This window comes from Drosophila takahashii, chromosome 3L, assembly GCF_030179915.1.
Source record: "Drosophila takahashii strain IR98-3 E-12201 chromosome 3L, DtakHiC1v2, whole genome shotgun sequence".
NCBI lineage: Eukaryota > Metazoa > Arthropoda > Insecta > Diptera > Drosophilidae > Drosophila > Drosophila takahashii.
The window spans coordinates 18,731,446-18,744,855 of record NC_091680.1 but is presented as its reverse complement, the minus strand read 5'-3'; the positions used below and the strand labels follow the sequence as shown (position 1 = coordinate 18,744,855).

General features: G+C 40.0%; 1 protein-coding gene across 2 annotated transcripts in view; it reads right to left on the bottom strand.

Moving 5' to 3' along the window:
* LOC108067382 (Down syndrome cell adhesion molecule 4) overlaps window positions 1–13,410 on the bottom strand; it is a 37,577-nt gene that overhangs the window by 5,649 nt on the left and 18,518 nt on the right. The window contains exons 8-22 of one of the 2 annotated variants that reach the window (XM_070214610.1): window positions 12,546–12,636; window positions 12,076–12,163; window positions 11,821–11,969; window positions 11,283–11,406; window positions 9,086–9,213; window positions 8,375–8,511; window positions 7,628–7,770; window positions 6,547–6,708; window positions 5,820–5,964; window positions 4,869–5,305; window positions 4,521–4,674; window positions 3,161–3,278; window positions 2,154–2,316; window positions 1,183–1,698; window positions 488–634 (exon numbers count right to left, since the gene is read on the bottom strand). In XM_070214610.1, the coding sequence (XP_070070711.1) occupies window positions 488–634; window positions 1,183–1,698; window positions 2,154–2,316; window positions 3,161–3,278; window positions 4,521–4,674; window positions 4,869–5,305; window positions 5,820–5,964; window positions 6,547–6,708; window positions 7,628–7,770; window positions 8,375–8,511; window positions 9,086–9,213; window positions 11,283–11,406; window positions 11,821–11,969; window positions 12,076–12,163; window positions 12,546–12,636 (2,702 nt within the window). The remainder of the gene's footprint in view (window positions 1–487; window positions 635–1,182; window positions 1,699–2,153; window positions 2,317–3,160; window positions 3,279–4,520; window positions 4,675–4,868; window positions 5,306–5,819; window positions 5,965–6,546; window positions 6,709–7,627; window positions 7,771–8,374; window positions 8,512–9,085; window positions 9,214–11,282; window positions 11,407–11,820; window positions 11,970–12,075; window positions 12,164–12,545; window positions 12,637–13,410) is intronic. The other variant, XM_017156385.3, reaches the window with a different exon arrangement.

Here is a 13,410-nt window from a genome sequence, read left to right as displayed (position 1 = left end):
AGGAGCAGCAGCAGGAAGAAAGAAGGAGAGACGAGAACAATTAGCACTGATTGGAAATATGAGGACCATGAAGTGGGCTAATTAATTTGCGAGTGCCATAAATTTCAAAAATAAGTTGCCCAACCGTCGGTCGGTCGGCGTGTTTCGGTCGACAACATTCTGGACACATTCCAGCGTGGTAATTGACCATCGCTGGTATGGCATAAATGCCAATGCAACTGCAGTAATTGAAAGGGACCGAGGAATCCGGGTAATGAGTTGTTAAATTGTGCAATGCACATTCCCTTATGGAAGCTCAGACTCAAAAGAATTTATTACAAATATTTAAGGAGTGTTTCTAAAAATTAAAAATAATAACAATACTACTCAATCAATTTTAATGTATTTTAATTTTTAATTTAATGTTTATTAAATGGCATCTTAAATCAAGACCCCCAGGATTATTTCTCGAAAGTATCTGGGGTTTTGGGAGGCACAAAGGACTTACCATACAGCTCGTCCACCGATATGTAAAACACTTTGTAGCCCTTGATTTTTCCATTTTGGCCGTCAATGTCCGGCGGGGACCAGGTGATGTAAATCGATGTGGAGCCTAGGACATCGCACTGCGGCGATTCAGGCGGGGATGAGGGAACTGCAGCAGAGGAAGATGAAAAGGGAAAAGGAAAATGTTATACAGAAAATTCTCTTCACCCATAATTTTTAGGTTGAGAAATTATATTGAATTTAGGGGGAAGAGAATCGAAAATGTTAGTCATTGTCCAGGAGTTTTTATAAGTAAAGTTATTTTTTCAACAATCCCCAAATAAGTTTAACAATTGTTTTAAAAATTAAAAAAAAGTGTATTCTTAATTTGGTTCAATGAATTGTTACAGAAATATTTGTGAACTTAATATTTGAATAATATTAATATTTGTGAACTCAATATTTGAAAAAAATTAATTTTTTTGTAAATATTAAATTTAAAATATATTTATTTGTAAAGATTTTTTGCACTTGGTAAATTTGTTCTCTGTGCATACCCAGACTTCTTCCCAAAGTCAGTTTGCAGGGCAACCATTCGCGGTAGGGAGATTTCGTGAACGGGCAATTAGCAATGCAATCAGTGAGAGCCAGGTGCCTCCGTCTACATCTCCCTCCCCCTCCCTCTACCGCAACACCCCTAAACCCCTCAACCCTTACCATCCTCCATTGTTTGCACGGCAATCTCCTTGCTGGGCGGTCCGCTGCCCTGGCTGGTGTAGGCCTGGACGATCACGTGGTACTGGGTGAACTTGTTGAGGTTGGCCAGCACCGTTTCGCCGCCGAAATGGGATCGCACCTCGACGGTCTTGAAGCTGAAGCCCTGCGTGGGATTCACCTCCTTGTCCTCAGGCGTCAGCGACATCTGGTAGCCCACGTAGTAGCCAAGCAGGATGCCGTTCCAGTGATCCCTTTCCGGCGCATCCCAGGTCACGAAGATCTCGGTGGAGCTCTTGGGCTCGGCCCGCACGGCCAGTGGCGGTCCCGAGGGCACCTCCTCCAGCGTGGTCACCTGCACCACCTCGGAGAACTCGGAGGCACCCAGCTTGTTCTCCGCCGACATCCGAATGTGATAGGCCTTCGCCGGACGCAGCTGCTGGATGTTGATCACCGTCTGGGCTCCAGCAATGGTTAGGTGCTCCGAGTTCTGCCAAATGTCTGTGGGAGAGAAGAAATCTAATTATTTGTGTATTACAGTTATCAGATATCGGTAGTATTTATTTAAAAATATTTATTTTACTACAATTTCTAAAAAAAAAAATTAATTTTAATTTAAAAAATTTTAAAATCATTTTAATAATTATTATTTAAGATCCAATGTTTTTACCCAAACAAGTTGTGCTTTAAAGCCATTTTGTATTGAATACTAGAAGAAGAACTCTAGATAATACTCTTTAATTCGAATCTGTTCATTAGGCGGATACGCAATATCTATCAATGGCATTTACTAGGCGTATACGTAATATATGAAGTTATTATTTGAGAAAATCTAGTTTATTATTTTGAAAAATTTTCAGATATCCATTATTTTAATAATATAAGACCATTTTATATTTTAAATTTATATTTAGAAACTTATTAAGATGAGTAACGTTCTGTAAGTTCTACTACTTTTATCCTATCTTTCTCACCTGATATCTGTTTGTAGTAGATGTGGTACTCCTCAATGGGACTATTGCCGGCAAAGGGTTGGCTCCAGGTGAGCTGCAAACTGCGCGACTGCTGCGAGTTGATGCGGAGGTTCTTCGGCTGCTCGGGCACCTCCTGCACGATGAGCTGGATGGACATCTCGTCCTGCCAAAAATCGAATGGTTTTGTGTCAGATTCGCTTAGCTATTCGGTTGACGACTACGATGATGGTGATGATGATGATGATAGTGGTGATGGTGATGGTAATGGGGATGGACTGGGGCCGAGTTGGCGCATTAAGAGTTCATTTGCGCCCAGTGAAAGTCATGACAGGCAGCCAGCTGCAGCTGGTGTTCGAGTCTCATTCAAATTGCCATAAATTAGGGTTAACAGCGGTTGATGAGCGGAGAGCGGGATTTTGGGCCAACTTGCAGACGGACGGGGCTGGGGGCAAAACTTTTCTGACACTGTGTGAGTTGTGCGTGCTGCAGGTTGGCAGGCGAACTTATAGATTGTGTACACGCAAAGAAATTACGCACTTTCTCTACTTTTATAAATTAAATTCATTACAAAGCTCGTAATACAACCATTGGAAAATTATATATATTTTTGAAGAACATTTAAATTGATTTTAATTTACTTCAATTGAAATATATTTATTTTCTCTAATTTTAAAGAACAAATCGCCTTTAGTGGAAAGAAAAAAGCTTGAAAACTACTTGCTTATTTATAAAAATTTAAAAGTATTGGTAGATATTATAGTTATAAATTCTATGAATTTTGAGATTACATCTATCAGATATGAAACGAATTTTCTCCCTGTGCAGCACAGTGATTTATCGCTCTCATAGAGCTGACTGCTTGGCAACTCCCGATCGAAATGAACTAGAGCTCGGCCCAATTCCATTAGTCCAACGACAGTTTGATTTAAGTCAACCCGATACATAATAATATCAGCGATTCGCAATGGTGTCGTGTGCCACACAAAAGTGTCAGCCTTGCAACTTACCTGTCCGAATGCATTGCTCGCCTGACAGATATAAATGCCCGTATCCTGGCGATATGTGTGCGAAATGCCCAATTCGGAGACCATGCCGTCGTCGAGCACTTGATCTCTTATTGTGTAGCTGTGTGTGTGCGAGTGTGTGTGCCGTGTGATTTATATGCAAGTAAATGCATTTAAGAGACACGGTAGCCGAAAACACACATGCAGATACAGATACAGATGCAGATGGAGATGCAGATACGGATACGTGGATGTGGATGCGTGTTTGCGCAACGTGAGCGATGCAATGCAATTTTATAACAATGTTTTCCACGTTGGTGTTGTTGTTATTGTCGTTGTTGTTGTTGGTGTGCCAGTTGTAGTTTTGTTGACAAAGACGAAGACGTACGAGTCCGAAATGCACACACAGATACGCACAGTCACACACGTGGCATTGGTGTGCGTGTGCAAATGGCATAAATAAATAAAACGCATGTGCATATTCAGTTGTTTGCCGAACCAAAGGCAGGTGGGTGGTTGTAGTGGTGTGGGCCGGAAGAAAAGAGAAAGCCGGAAATACATATACATTAAAACACTTACGATATACAAATACACAAGGACACAAGTGGGCACTGAAATGGAACTGCAACTCAACTATAAGGCCAGGGAAATGGCATTTCTAAATGGCAACTGCAGGCCCAAGTTTTCTTTGCCTGCATTGTGCGGTTTCTCGGGGGAGGATATTACGAAAAAAAACTCAAAACTTGGATTATTAGAAGCACTACTTAAAAACTTTTAATTACAGTTATTGCTTGACCTATATTCCTCTGTCTGAGTTGTTCTCTTAGTTGGCAAATACCATCTACATCTAGATAATTATTTCCTCCTTTAGCTCTTTTAAATTTAATATCTGTTTGAGAATTAAATCCTCTGTAATGTATTTTAATATATAATATTTTTTGGTGGGTCTGATTTATTATTTGTTAAATCTTTTATGGATTAAGATCCTCTTTACTTTAATTTAGTATTTATTTTATAGCAATTTTTTCAAGTGCCTAGCCATTACGAAAAGCTACAGAAAGCCCTTGATTAGAGTCTGGAATATGAGAATTCTCATTGCGAAAATATGAGGCAGACACAGAAAGGGAGACTCGGAACTCATTGCCTGGTGAAAATTGAGTTAGGCTTTGGCCAAGTGCTGGTATCCATTCCCCCAGAACTCAGAACTGAGAACCCAGAACTCAAACCGAAATCCGAGCACCGAGCTCAGACAGAACTCCTTTAATTAAAACCAATTTGTTGTTTGCAATCGACTTGGAATTGATTTCGCCAGACTCGCAGACATCCAAGGATGGGCGAGGTCCTGAAAGGGGGGCACTCTTACCGGGAATCCAGCGATTCGTCGAGATACTGTTGCGTTGACTGGATTTTCCATTTGAAGTCGATGGGATTGTCGCCCTGAACGTTGCACTGCACATGGACCTGCTTGCCCTTGGCCACCGAAATCTGTTTCGTCTTCGTTTGGAAGTGGGCGGGTACTGAGGAGTAGGAAAAGGGGTGTGGCACATGGCATTAACTTTAATTTATTTAGGTGTCAATTTAAAAAGTAAAGTATTTAAATATTGAGAGTTTAAAATAATTATTTGATGAAATATTGAAACAATTTAATTTATTACAAATTTTCTTTCGAAATTGAATAATATTTTGCACAAATTCTCTTGGAAATACTCACCATTAACTTTGAGGAAGATGACCTTGCTGACGCCGGAGCCAATATTATTTTTGGCCTCGCACAGAAAGTGTCCTTGCGACTCCTTGCTGATTTTCTTAAAGAAAATCGTTCCGTTGGGAAAGAGCTGCACGGTGGGCTCGTAGAGGAAGTCCTTGTACTCGCCTGGCATCGGTCCGATGGCCTTTTTCCAGGTGATGGCCGGCGTGGGATATCCCGACGACTGGCAGTGCAGCAGGACGTCCGCACCCGCCTGGGCACTCGAGTCCTTTGGCTCCAGGATCCACTTGGGTGGCACATTTACCGTAAGCGGCACGGTAAATCGCTCGGTGCCCGCCACATTACTCGCTATGCAGGTGTAGTTCCCAGAATGATCGGAGGATATGTGCTCGATGACCAAACTGGCCGAGTACTCGTCCAGGCGGCGGAACACCTCATTGCTATTAAAGAAAAATGGGAATTTAAAAGAGTTTAAAAAGAGCTGGATTTCATTTCTTCCATTTCCCAAAAATTTTTATTTTTGTAAACAATGTAATTGCAAATATTATATTTTTGCAAATATGTTTACAAGGTTTTGAATGTAAAATAAAACAATTTAAAAATTCGCTAGAAATCGTTGCCTTTAAAATAGTTAACGATTTGATAATATCGATGCTTTGAAGGTAAAACGTAAATTAAATATCGAGATCTCAACTCAATCTCTACTTGAAAAAATAGAAATGCCTATGTTTTGGAAATAACTTTTTAATATGTGTCTAAAAGTATGCAGTGAGTTAAGTGATAGTCGTCTTCCTGTATGAATTTATATCACTTTTGGATTAAAAATATATTTTTGCATACTTTCAGACACTTATTTTTACATTTAAAAGTGACTTCAAAAACCCACCCCTAATAAATTGTTTTCTAAATTTTTTCCAACTAAAATATTTAAAATACACATCATAGAGAGCTCACCCAGTGCCGATCAGTGGTTTTCCGTTGCGTTCCCAGCGAAAGCTGACTGGCAGGTCGCCCTCGAGGATCTGGCAGGAAATGGCCGCGCGCATTCCCTCGCGGAGCATGTTCGTCATCGCCTGGATGGGCATAATTTTCGGAGGCACTGCGAATCGAAAGGAAGCCATAAAACATGAAACACAAACAATAAACCGTAAATCGTAAACCGAAAACATTTGGCGGGCAGAAAAACGTTGAGTGTCGCGAAACCGGCTAACAATTGCCATGGCATTTGGCTTGAGCACAAAACCCAGTGAGCCCGATATAATCAAGGATGTAAGGACTGTGGGGGGCGGTAGTATGGTAGTGCCAATTGTGGGCGTGGCCCTCGCATCAATGCAGCTGCGGCTTAGCAACAGCTGCCGAGTGAATTATTATAAAGAGTGAGTGGGAGGGAGGCAGTGGGATGAGGAGGCGGAGTTGCCGCAGACAGAACACAAAAGTCAATGACTTCATTGTGGGTCTGCCGGGCCCACTAACCGCCCACTAACCGCCCAGTAACCAACCCTTAACCGCCCACCAGCACCGCCTGCATGTGCATTAACTGGGAAAATAGTTGCTTTTGTTTTGCTGTTGCGGCTGCATAGTTTCGTTCGCCACTCTAATTGGAATAGTTTCATTGTAGCTGTAGCAGCTTTCTGCAGCCTCTACTTCTAATTTTAAATATTGGCAAAAAACACACACTCACCCAGCACTTGGATCTCCACGTTCCGCCGCGAAGTTTGCTTCTGCTTATTTTGGGCCATGCACGTGTAGGTTCCCGCATCCTCGAGGCGCTGCAGTTGCTCGATAATTAAGGTGCCATTGTTGTAGGCACGCTGCCTGCGATTTATGGGCAGCGTTTGGCCATCTTTATTTTTTTTGGTTTTTATACCACCACACCGAGAGAAATAAGAAAAAAGAAAAGCGGAAGAAAGGGGAGAAAACGGAACGAGGTTGGCAATTAATTTGGCTGCTCACATAAAACAAAGTTATGCGATTTATGACTGGCCATATAGCATTCGGTGTCTCTACTTTTTATTTTTTTTGGCTAGCTTAATTTATTTGCATACACCAGCACAAGGGGACAACTTTTTTAAGAGCTTTTTGATTAAGAAATAAGAAAAATAGAAATGGATTTATTGATGCAGCTGGGGGAAATGCAAAAATGTTTATTGTCCTGCTGCTTTCTTTGAATTTCTATATATTTTCAATTTATTTTCGTCATTTCTTGCAGGTAAATGGTAATAAATGCTCCTCTGTGGTATTCTACAATATTTTAAGAAAATACATTGAGCTGCATTCCAGCAGAAGTGTCAACTTAATATTTAATATTTTAATATTTATCCACCTCAAATGAGAACTCGCAATTTCTTTTTCCGGACCTTGACTCATATATTTATGATTATTAAATTTCTTTTCGGCCACATTCGCTACGATAAACACGATTGCATGTTGGCACACAGGCAAACGCGCAAAGATAATAATTACAAATAATATAAAAAATCTGCGGCATTCGAATTTAAATTTTACTTCGCTTAAAACCGAACGAAAACAGCTTGGCAAAAAAATAACGTTCATTTTGTAGTTTTAATAATTTTCACTGATATGCGCAATAACAAACATACCATTTTTAATAACAAACAACTGGCCAAAAGGCAAATAAGCATAAAGCAAAATATCGGAATGACCAAAAAATAAGTCAAATATATATTGCACACATCGCAGCGCATCACATATCCGAAATGGGCACAGAAATATATATATTTATCCTTATATGTACGGCTCACCTCGCTCCCAGTGAATTTTATCGATGGGGTAACCAGCCACGGGACATTTAACAATCAAATCAGAGCCAGAAATTCCTGTTATTTTTGGCATTTCGCGTATGTAAGGCAATCCATAGATGTTCACTTTGGCACTGTGCGAGACTCTGGAAATAAAACATTGGCAGACGTTTAGTTTTGGGCTGAAGATGGGTTCGTGAGGGGAAAAATTCACATATTGAGTTAAAAATCCTGAGATTATAAGGCTTTTTTGAGAATATTTCATCTTGAGAAGTCTTTAAAAAATAATATATTTTGAACTATTATTAAATTTACATTTGGATTGTCTTTCTATCTACTTCTTATTTTATTCTCAAAATTATTATTATTTTAAATGTTTTAAAAATAATATATATTTCTCTAACATCATATACTTTTAGTTAATATTTTCGTGCCTGATATTTTGACAGCTATTCCATCTCTAGATGGGATTTGCCTTGGCTGCCTCAGCAAATTGTTTGGATTTTATGCCGCTCCCCTGCCTGCAAACAATGCCCGGCCATTGTGTCGGTTTTTTGCCCCAAGCCATCTATTTTTTCCTATGCTACAGCTAAATTTATGATTTAGCATGGAAATGCTTTTTATGCCCCTATACGAGCCTATCCAACATATCCAGCCTATCCAGCCTATCCAGCGAATTCAGCCGATTCCACCCCTATAGGAAAGTGCTCTCCGAGTGTGTGGTTTATTTATGGAACTGCGGCTACTCACTTGCCAATTGCATTCTGGGCCGTGCAGGTGTACTCCCCGCCGTCCTCCTCCTTGACGTTTGATATATTCACGTGGCTGATGACATCGTCGTGGATGGTAACATATTGACCCACTAAAAAGCGCGAGCTGTCTGGTATCTAAAGAGGGGAATTCGTTATCAGAGTGGGCCAATTAGCAAAGCGAAGAGGTTTGGCTTGAAATAAAAAATTCATGTAAATCGAATTGATCGAAATTGCATCAAATTTGCAGTGCCCCGAAAAGTGGAAAACGGAAAGTGGGAGTCTCAGAAGGAAAATGAAAATTTATGCAAATAAACGAAACAAATCCTTGAAAATATAGCAAAAGGGGGAAAAAAGCCAACAGAAAAGAAATTCTTGAAACGAAAAAATTCGAGTGGAGCAGAGGAAAAGCAAAGCAGAAGATGGGCATCCCAAGTATGCACTTGGATCACAAGGATTGGGATTGGGTGGAGGATTTTTTCTTCTTTTCTTTTTAGCAAGGCAACTGAATTTCGGTTTCTAAAATATTTATGTGTATTCTGGAAGATGGAGATGAATGTTACTGTAATAACAGTGGCTGTGACAAATATCTCGGCATTATTGGGGACTTTGCAATGGCGGATTAACCATGAGCAAGTGCAACGGCGGAAACGGAAGTACTGCCTGCATTTCCGCCTTGAGCTCAAGTTTCGAGTTTGGCGGCTAAACTCACCGGAAATCCGTCCAGGGACCATGTAAATTGAGGCAGTGGATTTCCGGTGGCCACGCACTTCAATGATACCGTGGGTCCCGGCTGCAGCGTCTGCTCGGAGAACCAATAAAGCAGTTCCGGCGAGGCATCTGAAATGAGCATTAAACGGTATACGGTAAAGTCTGGGTGGTGAGTGGGCTGAAAACTTTGCTCAAACGATGAGGTTTCTGTGGAAAGGATGGAGGGAAGGACGTGTGTCTGTGTCTTTCATTAGTGCCTGCTGAAAAGGCTCTGCTACACATGTGTGCTTTACTATTTGAGATTCTGTCTTTTCCTCTTCAGCTTCAACTTTACTTTTTTGATTGCAGAAAGATGATTGCATCGATGACTTGCTTCTTAATTATGCACATGAATGGGTGTGGAAATCTTCATTAAAATAGCATTCAAAGGAACTTCTCTATACTGCAAGCAGTCGAAAAAAATAAATATTTGTCGTAAGGGATGCTCGAGAAATAAAAATTAAAAAAAATAGTTCGTTGAACATTTTACTATTCTTTATTAAAAATTGTAAAATATATATCTGATATTTTCATATTTTCTCCACATTCCTCACAAGCTTATGGTTGAATATTTTCCTAGTTAAGAAATTCACAATCTTTTTTAAAACATTTCGCAAGCCAAAAGCAAAACGATTTGCACTTTTCGTTGGCACAGCATTTGCTCAGTCTTCATTGCTTTTCCTTGCCAATTGCTTATGTTGAGCCAAGGCAAACGGAAAATGCATTTGACAAGCGAGCAAATGCTATCCAGCTGATGGAAATTGTATCAATTTCCTCTGGCCCAGTGGCTGGATTTTTCGGCTCTGGCATTCCCAGTTATAAGCTGCCATATTTATTTGCTCTCGCACACACACATTCGCACACTATGTGTGGCACACGAATACTGTTGCACCGTTGACACAATTGCTGCCATATCCGGCCGCTTAATGGCGCTTTTCTCGGTGGTTGCGGGCAAGTGGGGGGCGGGGGGTTTGCTTTTAACACCCAGCGGCAAAAAGAAGGGGGTGGGGGGATCTACTTCCTGTTGCCCTTCTCCCTCTTTTGTGCGAAGCATGCCAATAATATATCGAAATCAATTTCCGCTTGCGCCTAAAAGCAAATCACAAAATGTTGCCAAAGCGACAAAGCGCGAATGTGTCTGCTGTGATGTTTATGCGGCAAGGGATAACGAGATAAATGATGCACAAAGACGATTATCCTCGCATTACAAGTGTTCAATCTGGTTTTATGTACTGCTGATTTGGATTTTAGATTTGTGGTTCGTAGCGCATTCAGGAAATAAATAATTTCTTAAAGAAAAATAAAAAATATATCAGGAAATAGGGCACACAATTATAAAATCCTTTGAGCGTCGATACAAAAATGTGGGGCCTTAGAAATGGAATTTGTATAAACTATTATAGCATTTTTAAATTTTGTTAAATTTAATGTTAAAATAACTTAAAAGATAAATAATAATAATAACTAAAATAAATACAAAATGAATGATTTTTATTGAATCTCATTTAACAGAAGGTATATTCTATTCGAGGAATTTTTGTCAACCTAATACTTGACATCATACTTGAGTTAATACCCCTACTTAACGGCTCACATCTGTTCCCCGTCGTAATACTGATGATCCCAGATTTGCGTTAATCGTATTTGGGCCACGCATAAACCCCTCAAAGCGGACTGATTCATCCTGCTCCGGTTTCAATTGAGTGTGTGTGTGTGTTTGATGCCCTCAGGCAGCTAAGCGATACAATGTGCTCCCCCATTCGTGATAGCTACCCCCTAGGACCAACGCCCCTGCCCCGCTGTTTAGTGTCTGCGGCTAGAATTTTAGTGCTAGTAATAAAATTAAGTCGTCGTCGTCGCTGCGTTTTATGGGCAGCTCCGCATTGTTGTTGCCCCTCTGTGATTTGTTGTCGGTGAAAAATGTTAGCAATTTGCTAAATTAGAAAATAATGAAATGCAATTATGACAAACATTTATTTGTGTGGTCTGCGGTCGTCATTCGCCGGCTTCGAGGAGGAAATTACGCTTTTGATTGAGATGAAATGTTGGGGGAGAGTATGTGTGTGTTTGGGCGGTCATAAGTGGTTATTAATGGCCATAACGATGGATGGCCAATTTATTAGCCCAAGTGGGCGGGCACTAACATAATCATCACTCACCGCCCAACTGCAACTCGGCGGTGGACTCGATCTGCTCCCATTCATTGGACACGAAGCACTGGTACATGCCGGGATCCTCCTTTTGCACTTTTTTAATAATCAGCCGGGGTGGATCGGTGAGGATCTGGATGGGGGATCAATAGAAAATTATTATCAGTAACCCTTTTTTATAATCTTTGATTTTTAGTATTATAAAGAAGTTTAATAGAAATAAAATCGATATAAAGCTTGATGGCCACTTAAATTATGGATGGTATGAGATATAATCTTTAAAAACCATTTCAGCTAATATTTTCAATATTATAAAAAATTTTAATATAAATAAAATCAAATAAATATGATTTTTATAAGTTTATCCATCAGAGAGCTTGATAGCCACTTTCGTTATGGATGGTATGAGATATAATCTTTGAAAAATCTTTTCAGCTGATATTTTCAATATTATAAAAAATTTAACAAAAATTAAATCAAAATAAAGATGGTTTTTATATGTTTGATAGCCAATTAAATTATGGTTAATATGAGAGTGGCTGCTCACCTCAACACGATTGTCCCTGAGTATGGGTTTGCCGTCGTGCAGCCAGTTGACATCGTGGACCGGATGGCCAGAGACAATGCATTGGAATTGCGCATCCTTATCGACGTCCACCGTCTGCACCTGTGGCTGCAGGTGTGCCGTCAAGGGAGCTGTGTTTGTGGAAGTGGGAGAAGCGTTTTGAGTACCCATTTCGTTTTCTCTTTTTTTTCTACCATCACGGTAGACACACACTCGCTGAAACCCAGAAACACTCACCTGTCACCGTTAGCGACACTTGGATGGTCTCCTCGCCCGCCGTATTGTTCACCCAGCACAAATATTTTCCACTATCCTCGAGACGTGCCTGCAATGGACGAAATCAATTGGCAATCAGCAGAGTTTCCTATCCTCCCTTTTGCCCTCTTTTTGTCTGTCTGACTATGCCCCTTTATGGGTACAAAGGAAAAATGCCTGGATATTTTTGCATATCACAAAGGACTTGATATTGAAGATAAGGGGAAGATTTGATTTTTACCTAGTTTTATTAAATTAAAAACAAAGTTTAAAAACATTGACTTATATAGGGTCAGATATTAATCGATCTTTCTTAGGTAAAAAAATCTTTCTTATATAAATATAATAAAATTTAAGTATAAATTAATTTAAACATGATATAGGTCAATTTGAAATTTGAAATAAAACATTTTTAAATCGGAATATACGTTTTCCCTCTGTAACCTACGCACCTTGGTGATTTTGAGGAGCCCCGCGGATACGATGGTGATGCGTTCGCTGAGTTGCAGTGGCAGCAGTTGCTCGTTCTCCTCCTTGAACCACCTGCAAAATAAAAAGAAGTCGAGAGGATGACAGGGAGATGAAATGCCGCCCAAACAAAGGAATCGAAAAACCAAGACAAACATGGCGGAAATCGGGAATCGGAAAATTCATTTCCGCTTTATTTGCCCAAGATTTTGACAGTTGAATGTGCGAGTGGCGGGCGCGGGCTTTAAGCCAATCAAAATGACGATTGAATTATCAATAATTTCGCTTCGCTAGCTTTCTTTTTTTGCGCACTGCACGTGGCCTTTGATTGTTGGCCTGTTGTTGTGCAGGTCGAGGTCCACATGCCAGATGAAATGTATTTCAATAGTTCGTAAAAATGATTGCACTTAAGTGGGCATAACGAGGGGCGGCGATCGGATTTATTCACACATATATGGATATGCATATGCATTGCCTTATTTAACGGGTATTTATGTTCGGATTGCATATGTTTCGGGCATATCGGAAGTCTTGTTTGTGTTGCCACAAAAAATATTCGGATAAAAAGAAAGATTTCACATGATTCTCTGCAACAAAGACTACTTTTATTTAATTATTTTAAAATGCAATGTATGCTTTATTAATATTTAAGAGTAAAAAACAATGGAATCCGTATTATCGCCCCAGTTTCAGTTAATATTTACGGGTAGCCGTAATTAAAGGGTATTTTAAATGACTGTAAATTGGATTTGCAGCATTTTTCAACCAGAAGAAATCGAATACTGGCGGTAGTCGAAGGTTGAAAATATCTCAATTGCGTAAATCAACAGATTTTTATTTTTTACCCCC